This window comes from Capsella rubella, unplaced genomic scaffold (genome assembly GCF_000375325.1).
Source record: "Capsella rubella cultivar Monte Gargano unplaced genomic scaffold, Caprub1_0 scaffold_2, whole genome shotgun sequence".
NCBI classification, from domain to species: domain Eukaryota; kingdom Viridiplantae; phylum Streptophyta; class Magnoliopsida; order Brassicales; family Brassicaceae; genus Capsella; species Capsella rubella.
Window position 1 is genome coordinate 13,099,652 of NW_006238922.1, and position 14,634 is coordinate 13,114,285.

General features: G+C 37.4%; 4 protein-coding genes across 5 annotated transcripts; 2 read left to right on the forward strand and 2 right to left on the reverse strand.

Moving 5' to 3' along the window:
* Nucleotides 1–793: 793 nt before the first annotated feature.
* On the forward strand, nucleotides 794–5,553 carry LOC17896319 (F-box protein At1g78280). The gene is made up of 16 exons (XM_023787088.1): nucleotides 794–1,141; nucleotides 1,240–1,350; nucleotides 1,514–1,566; nucleotides 1,651–1,793; nucleotides 1,926–2,123; nucleotides 2,251–2,450; nucleotides 2,595–2,694; nucleotides 2,776–3,354; nucleotides 3,447–3,569; nucleotides 3,673–3,753; nucleotides 3,837–4,168; nucleotides 4,259–4,477; nucleotides 4,576–4,663; nucleotides 4,743–4,905; nucleotides 5,002–5,185; nucleotides 5,274–5,553. Exons 1-16 carry the CDS (start codon nucleotides 1,008–1,010, stop codon nucleotides 5,398–5,400), a joined length of 2,835 nt encoding a protein of 944 aa, XP_023642856.1. The 5' UTR covers nucleotides 794–1,007; the 3' UTR covers nucleotides 5,401–5,553.
* A 75-nt stretch (nucleotides 5,554–5,628) lies between these two features.
* On the reverse strand, nucleotides 5,629–7,654 carry LOC17896070 (serine/threonine-protein kinase SRK2C). Its single transcript, XM_006302426.2, has 6 exons — nucleotides 7,168–7,654; nucleotides 6,984–7,058; nucleotides 6,773–6,874; nucleotides 6,608–6,661; nucleotides 6,119–6,508; nucleotides 5,629–6,036 (listed from the first exon to the last, which is right to left on the reverse strand). The coding sequence occupies exons 1-6, from the start codon at nucleotides 7,285–7,287 to the stop codon at nucleotides 5,740–5,742; spliced, it is 1,038 nt and encodes a 345-aa protein (XP_006302488.1). The 5' UTR covers nucleotides 7,288–7,654; the 3' UTR covers nucleotides 5,629–5,739.
* Nucleotides 7,655–10,020: 2,366 nt separating this feature from the next.
* LOC17894724 (14-3-3-like protein GF14 omega) lies at nucleotides 10,021–11,727 on the forward strand. Of its 2 annotated transcripts, XM_006302481.2 has the most exons (4): nucleotides 10,024–10,675; nucleotides 10,880–11,002; nucleotides 11,148–11,264; nucleotides 11,358–11,727. In XM_006302481.2, the coding sequence occupies exons 1-4, from the start codon at nucleotides 10,196–10,198 to the stop codon at nucleotides 11,427–11,429; spliced, it is 792 nt and encodes a 263-aa protein (XP_006302543.2). In that variant the 5' UTR covers nucleotides 10,024–10,195; the 3' UTR covers nucleotides 11,430–11,727. The 2 variants fall into 2 exon arrangements, with proteins under 2 accessions (XP_023642857.1, XP_006302543.2); XM_023787089.1 differs by lacking the exon at nucleotides 11,358–11,727 and having other exon boundaries at nucleotides 10,021–10,675; nucleotides 11,148–11,348.
* Nucleotides 11,635–13,440, reverse strand: LOC17895171 (VQ motif-containing protein 9). The gene has a single exon (XM_006300913.2). It carries the CDS (start codon nucleotides 13,324–13,326, stop codon nucleotides 12,376–12,378), a length of 951 nt encoding a protein of 316 aa, XP_006300975.1. The 5' UTR covers nucleotides 13,327–13,440; the 3' UTR covers nucleotides 11,635–12,375.
* Nucleotides 13,441–14,634: the final 1,194 nt, after the last annotated feature.

Genomic DNA, 14,634 nt, shown 5'->3' on the forward strand with positions numbered 1-14,634 from the left:
TTTGCCCCGACCAGGGTGATAAGAAGAAGCCACTATAACAATGGGCCAATGTGTGTTCCTAATAAAAAAGCTTGAAAATATTTGTTGGAATTTTGAAAGAGGAAATTACAAATAAATTACCTTATTTGATTATATATTTATGTACTTATCCAACATATAAAAATACTATCTATTTGTGGAAAGTTGCCACATCTATCAACAACCCTAAGGAAATAAAAGAAGAGTTAAAAAATGAAGAAGACTCAAATTAAACAGTTCACATATATAAAAGCACGTGGTAAGCATCTCAAGGACTCCAAGTAGGTAAACTGGTAAAGTGTATTAAAATAATAGCATTCTCTCTGTGTAAAGAATGATATTTTAGAATAATTAACTCATATTTTTGGAAAGTGGAAACTGTTGGGATTTGATTTTCATAAAATTATTTCCTATAATGTAGAAATGATTAGGACCTAACTAATTTTAAAATCGTGGATGTGGTTGTGGCTAGGCCTTGTGGGTGTGATGAAGTTAGTGAAAGCAGATGATTCATTATATAGCCTCCAAAGCCCATTTAATTTCATTATATAGTCTCAAAAGCCAAACTTAAAAGGCCACAAGGCCCACAATTCAAAGACTACGTGCCGTTTCGCATTCTCCCGTTCTGTGTGAGACTGCGAGTCGTGCAAAGAGTCCTTACTTGTAAAGGTTTCCGTGTTTGTCCGTTCGTTCTAGAAGGAAAAATCGCGTTTCCGCGTTTTATCCCTTTACAAAAAACGATTTGCGTAAGCTAAACGCGATGAAGCCTCTCTTATCAGATTCGATCACCTAAACGACACCGTAACGGTATTTCGATATCAACGTGCGCCAAGGCATTTACGCGCACTCGGTGACCTCAGGACGACGAGACTCGGAATCATCACGCGCCACCGCATCTGATTGTCCAGAAAAAGCCGGGAGTTCAAATATCCAGGAAGATAAGAACCAGATCTCAGAGAGAATACGAAATTTCGTTAAATCTGTAACCAATGACGACGTTAGGACAGAGAGATCGCCGACCGAAGGCTCTCGGTAGTCTCAGTGTCCTCCCAGATGAGACCATCTGTGTCCTTCTCGAATACCTTGCTCCGAGAGATATCGCCCACCTCGCTTGCGTCAGCAGGTTAGATAAATTCGCATTCTGAGCAAGTCAGGATTTTGATTTCAGGACATTTATGAAGATATGAATTAACAGTGTTATGTATTATGTTTGATTCGCAGTGTTATGTATATTCTCTGTAACGAAGAACCATTATGGATGAGCTTGTGTCTCAGAAGAGCAAAAGGTCCTCTTGAATACAAAGGTTCTTGGAAAAAAACGACACTGCATCTGTAAGTATTTTTTATTTTCCTCCCTTTTTTTTTTTAATTGTCAATGAAACATACAAATTGTTTTTGGATATGTGACGTTTGGATAATGTTGGGAGTTGTAGACTCTCCCTGGAGTTTTGTGCTTATGTACCAGTGTTGACTGAATGGTTTTCTGATATAACAGAGAAGGAGTTGCTCAAGATAATGATGCATACAGGAAACCTTTGCATTTTGATGGTATTTGATTGATGCTCGTTTATGACTTTTCTGATTGTTCCATTCTCTTACGAGATGTCTCATTTTGGTTCTGCTCTTGTGCAGGATTCAATTCCTTGTACTTGTATAAACGATTCTATAGGTGTAATACATCTCTTGACGGGTTCTCTTTTGATGATGGTAATGTGGAACGTAGGAGAGATATCTCCTTGGGTGAGTTTTCCAAGGAATACGACGCTAAGAAACCTGTAAGTTCCAATCTTTTGATTCATGTATATATAACAAGGTTATGCCTTGTTGTGCTAGTAACTGAGATTTTGTTCTGTTATACTTTTTCAGACATGTTAATTTTTGTGATGTTGTTCCTGTCTATGGTTTAGGTTTTGCTTTCTGGCCTTGCTGATTCTTGGCCAGCCAGTAATACGTGGACAATCGACCAACTATCAGAGAAATATGGTGAGGTCCCATTTAGGATATCTCAGAGGAGTCCCAACAAAATTTCCATGAAGTTTAAGGATTACATCTCGTATATGAAACTCCAGCGGGATGAAGATCCTCTATACGTTTTTGACGACAAGGTACGAGAAACAGCTTTGTAACTTAATACAAAACTTTCTTCTCATAAGGGTTAGAGTTGTAGCATAACCTAAGCTTCAAATTGTAAATATTTGGCCCATGGATTTATGGATTCAACATTTCATGTAGTTTGGAGATGCTGCTCCTGAATTATTGAAAGACTATAGTGTTCCTTCTTTGTTTCAAGAAGATTGGTTTGAGATCTTAGACAAAGAAAGTCGTCCACCATACAGATGGCTTATAGTTGGTCCTGAGAGGTCTGGTGCATCTTGGCATGTCGATCCAGCTCTCACCAGCGCCTGGAACACCCTGCTTTGTGGCCGGAAAAGGTAGACACTTCTGTGGACATAATTACATATATTTCTTTTTCTCTTTCTGCTCTAAGTTCTTGTTTCCTGCAATATTATTCTCCATTACTTTAATGGAATCGGGTGATACTATATTCTGAGGATGTGTCATTATGTTATGAATAGGTGGGCACTGTATCCCCCTGGAAAATTGCCTCTAGGTGTTACAGTTCATGTAAATGAAGATGATGGTGATGTCAGCATCGATACCCCCTCATCTCTGCAGGTATATTGCTGAATTTTTTAAGCATTTTCATTTTGATTGTTTTTTACTCTATCTAGTTGAAAGTTTTCTATCCATAAACAGTGGTGGCTAGACTATTATCCCCTCCTTGCTGACGAAGACAAACCGATTGAATGCACACTATTACCTGGCGAAACGATATATGTTCCAAGTGGGTGGTGGCACTGTATTCTTAATCTTGAACCAACAGTGGCTGTTACCCAGAATTTTGTGAACGAAGAAAACTTTGGGTTTGTATGTTTGGATATGGCGCCTGGTTACCATCACAAAGGGGTTTGTCGTGCTGGCCTTCTTGCTCTTGATGATGGAAATTCTGAAGATTCAGAAAATGAAACACACAACGAAGACGACAGTACTTTGAGCTATTCTGATCTTACCAGGAAAGAGAAGAGGACACGAATGAATGGATGGTCAGACACTGAAAAACACAAAGAGGATGCGAATGGAGTATCCAAGAGATACAATATGTGGAAGAATGGATTCTCGTATGATATTGATTTCCTGGCCTCTTTTCTTGATAAAGAAAGAGATCATTACAATTTCCCCTGGTCTATGGGGAACTCTGTAGGTCAACGAGAAATGAGAGCCTGGCTATCCAAGCTCTGGGTTCTGAAGCCTGAGATGAGAGAACTAATATGGAAGGTAGACCTAATGTTTGTAATTTTACTTTCATTGCTTTATAAGTATCTCTCCATCATTAAGTCTTATCCTGTCTTCTGTGTTTGCCGTGCTAGGGAGCATGCATTGCCTTAAATGCTGAGAAATGGTTGCGATGCCTAGAGGAAGTATGCACTTTCCACAACCTGCCGTCAGTTACCGAAGAAGAAAAGCTTCCAGTTGGAACTGGTAGCAACCCTGTGAGTAGATTGTCCCTCTTAGAAACCTTTCGCAGAAATGACTCCCCAATATTCCAAATTATTTCACCAATATGCATCTGACTTCTCTTATATTTTATGTCAGGTTTATCTGCTCTCTGACTATGCGATTAAACTGTTTGTTGAAGGAGGGCTGGAACAATCTATGTATGGTCTTGGAACTGAGGCAAGTAATATATTCAAAAAATTTGAGCACCCCATGTGCAATTGTTATGATTGTAAGTTATAACTCTGTCTTCATCTGTGCAGCTTGAGTTCTATGACATTCTTGGTCGGGCTGATTCTCCTTTGAAAAAACATATTCCTGATGTTCTAGCAAGCGGGATTCTTTTCCTTGAAAAAGGATCATACAAAGTTGTCCCTTGGGATGGCAAGAGAATCCCAGACATAATCTCTTGCTCCAATTTCAATTTTGATGCATCAATGTTGAACAGTGAATACCCATTTGGTATTTGGAACAAAACGCTACGTGAACATAGAAACCAGGGGAAGCCAGCACCCGATTCTTTTGGTTCATTGAGTTCACATGTTTGGCCGTATATTATAACCAAAAGATGCAAAGGAAAGATATTTGCCCAGCTGTGAGTGCTCTTTTTCTCCTTGTTTTTATCAAGCGCGAGTCCATATTTTAAACCAAGTGCATGATCTCTAACTCTAAGCTGTTGTTGCAGAAGAGATGATCTGACGTGGAATGACGCTCAGAACTTGGCATCCTTTCTGGGACAACAACTACGCAACCTTCATCTATTGCCATATCCACCAGTCACACGTCCTGAGTTGTTAAATGTAAATGGTGTTCACGAGGAGTTGAACATTCCAGCAGAATGGAAAGTTTTTGTCGATGCTTTGTCCCAAAAGAAGAAAGACGTCACTGGCCGTCTGGAAAACTGGTACTTTTCTTGAAATTCTGCCTAATATGGCTCTGCTTCTATTTGCTTTTGCTCTAAAAAGACTTAATAATGGTTATTATTTGGTCTGAACCTCTCAGGGGAAATCCTATTCCGCGGGCTCTGATGAACAATATAGACGAATACATTCCCGATGAATTTTTTGTAGATTTACTCAATGTTTTCAAGGTCCTCTTTTCTCTCTCTCCTTTTCAGGCGTCTATACCTTCTTAAAACTGAATTACCATAACCTTTTCTCGGATCACAGGACATAACAAATGGTGGAGACGAAATCAAGCCCTGCACCTGGATACACTCTGACGTCATGGATGACAACATTCACATGGAACCATATACAGGTGATTCAGTTGATGGTCAACACAATTCATGGCGTCCCAGTCATATTCTAGACTTCAGCGATTTATCCATAGGTACATTTTTCTCTCTAATTCATAAACTAAATGCCCAACTTCGGAGACATTTGGGGCATTCTTGGAGAGTTTTCTGAAAGAGTGAGGAAATTGCAGGAGATCCCATCTACGACTTGATACCAATATACTTGGACGTCTTTAGAGGAGACACAGATCTTTTCAAGAAGCTTTTAGAAAGTTATGGGCTTCCATTAATCAGAAGTAGGTCACCGGAGAATGGAACTACAAAATCAACAGACAGTACAAGGAAGAAAATATTGTCTCCTTCCTACCGCACAATGTAAGTCGTAAACTTGTTATAAGCATGATTAAGGATATAGCCTTGAAGCTTGTTGATCTGAATGATCTGTAACTGTGATTGGTTGCAGGTGTTACTGTATATTACATGAAGAGAATGTGTTGGGTGCAATGTTCAGTATTTGGGATGAACTTCGGACAGCTGAATCATGGGAACAAGTTGAGCAAACTGTTTGGAATCTACTTAACAGCTACTGATCTCTGTTTTCGTTTAAAATTCTTGTTACTGCAGTAATTGGTTGTTGTGTTGTATTTGGCAAATTGCAGAAAAAAAGTATTTGTTTAACAGTGACAGAGAATTCTTTATAGAAAACTCAATTGATATATAAGTATAAAGAAATTATAACGTGATTCGGTTCTTTTACATAACATGCCCGTACAAACATGTCTAATAGATAACATTTTTGTAATATCAAAGCACTCAAATATTAACTTTAAACCTTTAAAGAAACAATTTATTTCACCGTCTGTGTGTATCAATATATCAGCTTCAGAAACATGCAAACTTTGGCGTTTTTGTTTTAGTAATAAAATTGTTCATAAAGGGGAAAGGAGATCAGCGGCATCATCGATGTCGTCGTCAAAATCTGTGGCCAAGTCATCAAGATCCATGCTGCTACTTCCAATGGCACCAATACTGTTTCCACCGAAACCACCAGCACCGGTGAGTCCACTAGCTCTAGTGATCGGTTTCCGAGCTTCCTCAATGATCCACGCTATCTCTTCCACTGTCTGAGTCGATGGACCATTCATCCTCAGTGATCCTTCCGACATCTCCACGGGCAAATTCTTGAGAAACCAAGAATGATTCTTTATTTCCTCTATTGTTATTCTCTGTCGAAATGGAAATAGTTAAGAATCATTACGAACGTTTTGAATAACAGAAAAAAAGTTGAGAGAGAACATGCATATATACCTTTTCAGTGTTGGCGACAAATATGCGAGAGAGAAGATGTCTGCAATCATCTGAGACTCGGACATAATCAGGAATAGAATACTGAGCTCTGAGAATCCGACCGATGGTTTTACGAAAATCTTTAGGATCGGAAGGATCTTCAAAAGGGTAAGCACCAACAAGCATAACATACAAAGTGACTCCACAAGACCAAACATCAGCGATTTTGCCGTCGTACTCTTTCTTGGAGAGCACTTCAGGTGCAATGTAAGCAGGTGTTCCTACTGTCGTCTTTGGCTGCGAATGAAGAACTCCTGATTTCGAATACCCAAAGTCGCATATCTTTACGCGTGGCGCTTCACTTCCATCCAATAAAGTGTTCTCTAGCTTTAGATCTCTATGGCACACCTCCTTCATTTTTTCCCATACCAATAAACACTTCGAAATTTAAAACTTTCATTGCAAAACGAAGAGAGAAAAAATGTGATTTGTTTTTGGAATGTTGCTTACAAGACTGTGACAGTAATTAACTCCTGATATGAGCTGCTGAAAGAAGAACCTTGCCTGAAACAATCATTCATACACAAACATACACTTCAGACTTTTTCATCAATGTTTGTTTAGAATTAGATAAATGATGACAAAATCAATCAATATAAACAAAACAAGAAAGACCTCGTCTTCGCTGAATCTTCCGGCGCTGCAAATTCTTCCGAAGAGTTCCCCTCCGGCGGCGTATTCCATTACTAGCGCCAAATGTGTTGCCGTCAATAAAACCTTTTTATTTTCATACAGTTTATCAATTATATTTTTTTTGTAATTTTAAGAAAGAAAATAGAAAAATCAACCCAAAAGAGAACAAATTGTTGTGTGTGTATATATATACCTCCTTGAATCTTATTATATTAGGATGGATGAGTGACCTATGGTTCATGATTTCTCTTTGTACATGTTCATCAATCTTCATAAACAATCACAAAACAAAACATATTTTAGAAAATCAACATAATAAGATATATATAGTCTTGAATTAGCTCCCTGAGCTAATTAAAAAAGAAGAAGAAAAAGACCTTTAGGCCTCTCTCGATGAACTTAATAGCGAAGAGCTCTTTGGAGAACTTGTCACGAACAAGCTTTGCTACTCCGAAATTACCAGAACCAATATCCTTCACTATCTCATATCTCTCCATAATTTTACAAACTCCAAAAAAAACAGAGCTGCTCTGTTTCTCTCTATATATATGCTCTGTTTCTTTCAAAAGTCAATTGAAGTAAAAAACAGAATATCACTTTTCAGAGACAAAAACAAAGATGAAATCAAACAAACATGTGTGTGTGTATGAGAATAGCAGAGCTCCTCTGTTCTTGCTCAGAAGACAGAAGAACCAATGAAATTGAATGAAGTGAGAAAAGTGAAGAGATAACTTCAAGAAAAAGGAACCAACTTTGTTTTGGAAGTATATCTCCAGAAAGAAATAATTTAAACCGGAATTTTAGGAAGTGATGTAATAACACAAAGGGATTAAAGATGGATCGCACATTTCAGGATTTGATCTTCTTGGGAACCTGCTTTGCTTTTGGAACAGAGAGTCACTGCTTTTGACTCTGTTTGTGACTTGTGTGAGAGAGGAAGTATCCATGCAGAATTTGACACGTGTCAAAATATGGTGGGATTTTCAAAAATTGCCAATTATTTGTTTTCCTTAAAATCGTAAATACCGTAATGTTTTATAGCTATAATTTCACAAAATATTTAGTAATTAAAGAATGTCGTGTCGTGGGGTTTCTATTGCACATGTGGTTGATTTCGACCTTGTAGAAATTGTTTTTTATCTCTCAATATTTTTTTCTAATAAAAATTTCGAGTCTACAAAGGAATTTTAATGCTTAAAAATCGTTTTCCACCTTCAATCATTTTTCTTTGTGACCTTAGGAAACAAAATGAGATGAAAACGATTTTTTTCGTACAAGGAAAACGACAGAAAATCAATGATTTAACTTTAAAACTGTTTATTAATTATTTTTTATTTGAGAAGTGTGTTATGTATAAGAAATTACGATAAAAGTATAATTATGCAAGTAAAACCATAGAGGACTATTGTAATTTGTAAACTCTTTTGTTTTATTTCCTACAAACAAATAAAGTAAAAAAAAAAGTAATCAACATGATTACAAACAACAATTAATATCGATCGCATCAAGACGAATTAAGTTTATTAAAAAGAACTATAATAGAGAAGAAGATAACTAAAATTATTGGCAGGGGGAGCTTCGGAGATATCATTATATTTACATACGGAGCTCGAAAGCGTTCCTAACCCAAAAAAAAAAAAAAAAAAAAAAAAAAAAAAAAACCCTAAAAGAAACTTGTAGATATACACACATACATATGATGATCAGTGTACATGGACATAATTCTTTTTTATTATTTATTACCGTTCTTCTATACATACACAAAGATAAGAGACTATTATATTTCTAAGTTTGGACCATACTTTTATCATTGGTCGGTGGTGGACGTAAGTTTATATGTATGGACGTAAGTGTGCTTCGAACGACATGCATCGTGTGAGGTTGAATTGAACTATAGACCAGGAACGAATGTAATGTTTCCGGATACTTACCAATTAACTCCGGAGAAGAAGTATTCCACATAGATATATGTTCCTCTACCGTACGTGAGAGTCTATAGCTTCGCTTAAAAGTTAAAACCCTTGTTTTATCTAGAGCATGCAAGAGACTTCCTTCCGATTAATTAGTGGATGCAATCTTCCATGGTTCAAATCTTATATACTTAGTTAGTAAATGCCAATGCATCGTCGATACGACGATACCTACTCACTAGCTATTCTTAACTTAATTCGTTGTATATATAGTTTACATTTACTATATAATTTCGAAGAGAGGCATCCAAATACGATTGACTTGATTAACACTAGTATCTACTAATAAGTAACGTATACAAAAAACATAATTAGGAACAGATGATTTAATTGAACGTTTCAAGATTTAAAAGAAAAAGATTACGAAACCGAAGTTTTATTAAAAAAAAATTGAGGGAAAAAACGTTATGAGGAGCGACCACGAGAATGCGAAGAGAAGAAGAAAGAGTCCTTTGGATCCCCTGACATGCTCACAAGTCACAACACATGCGTCCCTCCCGGCTCCTCTTAGCTGTCTCCATTTTTTGTTAACCCAACTTGCTTCAATTATTGTATCCAAAATCTAATAATACTACTCGATTTTCGTTTTCTTTCACAGAATTGGTGTAGAAAAAATATGAGGGCGTGGATGGTTGCAAAAGATCGGAATAGATAAATCTATCGGCGTTTTAGTCTTGAGACGGACAACAAACCGCAACTCTATTTGTACATAAAAACTGTATGCAATAGCAGTTTTCTTTTGTTTCTTTGAAACCGCACTACTACATATATAATTATTAGTGAATAGTAAATAAAAAATAATCTTGTCTATAGATGATTTTGTCCGACTAAACCGCTGTAACCACTCACACCTACAACTTTTTTTAAAAACCAACATCTAACTTTTAACTCTTCCTTATAACCCAACAGGGTACAAATACTAATAGTAGCAAAATCTAGTCACCATTAATTTTGTTAACGACCCAACATTTCCATAAATCATATTACCTTTCTTTTTTTTGGGTGGAAATCAAATCACATTACCATTTTGTTCTCAATGTGTTTTTTTTAATAAAGTTTTTTTTTTTTTTTTTGGTCTACTACATAAAGTTTTTCTTCTATTTGAGGTTAAAAAGAGTAAAAAAAAAGTTCCCCTTTAAAAAAGCAGAACCGGCCACAAATACAATAGAAGAGACGAATCCAACGGCCCAGATAAAATATTGGTTCCAGATTTTACTCTTTTCCTCTAAAACGCATTTATCACTTTTCCCCCAAGTCATTAAACACACAATTTCATTCTCATCCTCCTCTCTCTCTCTCTCTCTCTCTCGCTCTGACCTATACACACACACACCGATTCTCAATTCCAAAACCGTTCTCTCTCTCTTTTGATCTCAGATCTCAGATCTTTTTTCTTTCTTCTTTGAATCGATTCTCTCAAGGAACAGTAACAACAATGGCGGTTTCCGCGCGTGAAGAGTTCGTATACATGGCCAAGCTCGCTGAGCAAGCGGAGAGGTACGAAGAGATGGTTGAATTCATGGAGAAAGTCTCCGCCGCCGTTGACGGCGATGAACTCACCGTTGAAGAGCGAAATCTTCTCTCCGTCGCTTACAAGAACGTCATCGGTGCTCGCCGTGCCTCGTGGCGTATCATCTCTTCGATCGAGCAGAAGGAAGAGAGCCGCGGTAACGAAGACCACGTCACCGCGATCCGTGATTACAGGTCTAAGATCGAGACGGAGCTCTCCGGAATCTGCGACGGAATCCTCAAGTTGCTTGACTCTAGGCTCATCCCCGCCGCTGCTTCCGGTGATTCCAAGGTCTTTTACCTCAAGATGAAGGGAGATTACCACCGGTACTTGGCCGAGTTCAAGACTGGTCAAGAGAGGAAAGACGCCGCTGAACACACCCTCTCCGCCTACAAATCTGCTCAGGTTTGCTTTGCTTTTTGTCCTCTCTCACAATTCCAAATCTCAGATCTAGTTTATTTGAATTTTTTCTGTCTATCTGTGGATACTGATTCATTAGGTTTTACTGTATGATGTGAGAGTTAAACTCTAAGTTCGGACTAGACTAGAATAAGATCTTGGAGATTGTATTATTGGGTTTTGATCATTATATGTTGATACTCTATGCAGGATATTGCCAATGCAGAGCTTGCTCCAACTCACCCAATTCGTCTCGGTCTTGCATTGAACTTCTCTGTGTTCTATTACGAGATCCTCAATTCTCCTGATCGTGCTTGCAACCTCGCCAAACAGGTATTTGAATCCACTCATCTTTCAATTTTCCAATTGTAAGAGTTGGAATTCCCACAATACTTGGACCTCATATTTATATAATTTGTTTTGATTATCTCAAGGACAAGAATTTGACTGGTCTTGTTTTTGTAATGCTATTATCTAGGCCTTTGATGAAGCGATTGCAGAGTTGGACACTCTTGGTGAAGAATCATACAAGGACAGTACCTTGATCATGCAGCTTCTTCGTGATAACCTTACTCTCTGGACATCCGATATGCAGGTTTGTCTAAATAATCCTTGTTCTTTTGTTTTTAGTATGGATGATTCCGCCATTTCGTTGACTAAATTCTGTAATGGTGGATGATCATATTAGGATGATGCTGCGGATGAGATCAAGGAAGCAGCAGCGCCGCCACCAAAACCGACGACCGAGGAACAGCAGTGATCTTTTCAGTGAAACTGCTAGTTTTCTAGGGTTTGGAATTTCTTCTTTTCTTCCTTCGTCCATATGTTTTCTTAATCATCTAAAGAGGTCGCTCTTGCCATTTCGCTTATCTTCAAGCTTATTCATTCATCATATCTGTGGCAAGTCCGAACCATCAAATCACCTTTTTATCTCTTTTGCTTGATTTTCTCTCTTTTTTCTGTTCTTTTTTTTTTGTTTGTTATCGATTTCAATGTCTGTGCAATCGAACCTTGCTTTGTCTTCTCATCAATTGAAGATCATAAAGTCTCTTGTCTCTCTCATCTTGCTGCGTAGATTGTTGTCTATTTTTTAAAAGCAGACTAGATTATTGGACTGGATGTGTAAAGGTGAAGCCAATTACTTGACCTGGTTTGAAGATGATCAGTCATCAGTTTGATTATATAAAAATACCCTTCAAAAGAAAGTATAGGCACTCGTTAGTCATTTACACTTCTACAGGTTCAAAATTAATGATCTCGTCAGAGTTTGAAATTTCAACTGAAAGTGAAAGCATCAGAGCAAAAAATTCAACGAAAGGAACAGTGAAGTGATTGGAATAGGTATCCAAATTGCATTACCGTAGAGCATATCCAATCGAAGAAACAAACAAGTGTGCACAAATCTGATCTACAAAGCAATGAAATGTGGCAAACTTATAAGAATTTAGTAGAGTTGCAAAAGTGTATACCTTTCTTTTTCCTACTCTTTGTTTCTAACATGAACAAAAACATTGGAACAAAAGAAAGTTAAAAAAAGAAAAGGATTCAAGTAATTTGGAGTTAATTTTAAAAAAGAAATAAAAAACAAATGATCCACCACTCCACTAATGATGTACAAAAAGAACAAAGGGGATTTCGTCGCGAAGGTCAAAACGACGACGTTTGTGAATTTGACCGACAAGAGGTGTTCCGACGTCTTTTTCTGATCAATGACCTTTGTATTTAGGGCTAGGAAGCGGCACCGTCGTCGGAGATACCGGGAACCCTAGTTGACCTGACGTTGGAGAAAGAAGTATACTTGGTGAGAGTAATCCGTATGGCGATTTAGGCGAATTCAAACATCCGAACGGCGGAGGCGCAGGAATCGATGTCGGCGCCGTCTGCGAGACTGTTACGGAAGCGGCGGAAGGAGGAGGAGGATGTGGTGGCGGAAGACTGTTATGAGACGGCGGAGCGTTTTCCTGCTGTTGTTGGTACCAACGAGGTGAGACTAAAGGAGCCAACGGAGATAAGCCAGAGAACTCTTTACGATTCGAATCGATGGCGAACATCGAGTTCTGAAGGTACCGCATGTAGGAAGAGACAGGAGATTCCGCCGCCGCGTGGACGGGAGGAAGCGGGGGGAGAGGAGAAAGCGGCGCCGTAGGTCGAAGGTTAAACCCAGCGCCGGTCCAGGTTTGATTCATGTGATGAGAAGAAGCTTGGGGGATAAGAGCGTCATTTAGCAAACCAGGGGGACGATTGATAACGTGAGCCAAAGGAGGAGGACGGATCCTGTGTAGACGGGAACTCTGTTGAGGCTTAGGGTGATGAATCGGTTGTTGCGGCGGAGCAGAGATCCGTTCATGTGCAGGGGAGCCCGTGAGTTTCTGAACCACGTCTCTGAAATCGTTCTTGTTGATATTGTAAACAGGAGGCTGATGTTGGTGGAGGTTCCCATGATTAATTGGCGGCGGAGGAGGGAGATGATCCGTTTCACGATCCACGGCGGCGGGTGCGGAGGAGGATGAGTTTGTCGGTTTTGATATCTTATGAGAAAGCTTATTGAGTTGTCTCAGATAATGATCTCTGTTCGTACTATTGTTACCGGTACTACTACTCGTTGCGGAGGCGGATACGGCGGAGGAATCACCGGAAGAGTTAGAGCTCTTATCCATTAAAAACCTTTCAAGATTGGTTCCTCTTCGATTTTGTTATTTTTCTCTGCCAGATTTGGTAGAGAGATAATGGAGAAGACGAAGTTGATGAGAAGAAATGGCTTTTTCTCTTCCTTTTTTTTTTTTTTTTTTTGTTCTTTCACCAATGATAATATTAAAAGATATTTATAATTAAAGAACAAAAAAAAATAAGGGGAGAGATATGTTATTATTGTTATATAAAAACAATAGGCTATACGACTCCTAAGGTTCAAAATAATAATAAGTAGCTTTAATTGGAATTTTCTAGAATAAGATGAAAAGGAAATAATTTGTCTGTATTTGAGTTCTATATATATATGGATTCTCTCTATAATGCGCCTGTTAATTAATAATATTTAATGCATGTTATATATGTTTGTATGAACATGTATATAACTGTAACCTTCAATTATATTCTCTATTCGTGACTCAAATTGTTATTGTATAATCTTTATACTGTTTACTGCATTTAGTTCGGTTCTACCCGTTTTTATTATAAGAAAATTAAGATGTTGTGAGTTGTAATTTATGCTAATACTTGTAGTTGTATTTGTTAATTACATGGGAATTATCAATCCACATTTAAAACCATAGTGTTGTGTCCTTTTTTTTTTTTTTTTTTTTTTTTTTTTCATCTTCAAACTAAAAGATCGACTCAAATGAACCAATCAGACGGAACATTGTTTACAAATTTAGCGATATGCGGGTTAACACGAGCTCGTCGTGCCAAACTATCCGCTTTTACATTTGCATTTCTATAAATAAGAGACAAATAAAAAGACTCGAATTTTTCCCTACCAACTTGTACTTCTCTTCTTTCCAAGTTTTGTTTCTTTATTTTTTCGTTTTTAAGTCAAGCAAATAGCAAAGAAAAAACTGCAAATATTTAGAGGAGAAGATGTTTAAGCCATTAAGGTTAAAAAAAAAACAAAAAAACAGAGCATATTTGAATTAGTTAAAACCATTCAATCAATGGTGAATAAAACTGCACAATATAATTGATCAAAAATTATTAAGTATATTTTTAATTTATATAGAAATTTACAAAACATTTATAATATGAAACAAAATAAAATCTCTAATACATTTTTTTTTTGTAAAGATAACATGTAAAATGTATTTTTCATCTATGGAAATGGTGATATAAATTGTAAATTTACCATTTTTGGTTGGCTAAACTAAACATGTTTCACAAATGTTTGTTATTAAGATTACTTTTGATCAGGATAGTTTATCTAGAAAAGATCAAGCATGTAAGTAATATAGTATATACACATTCAAACAAAA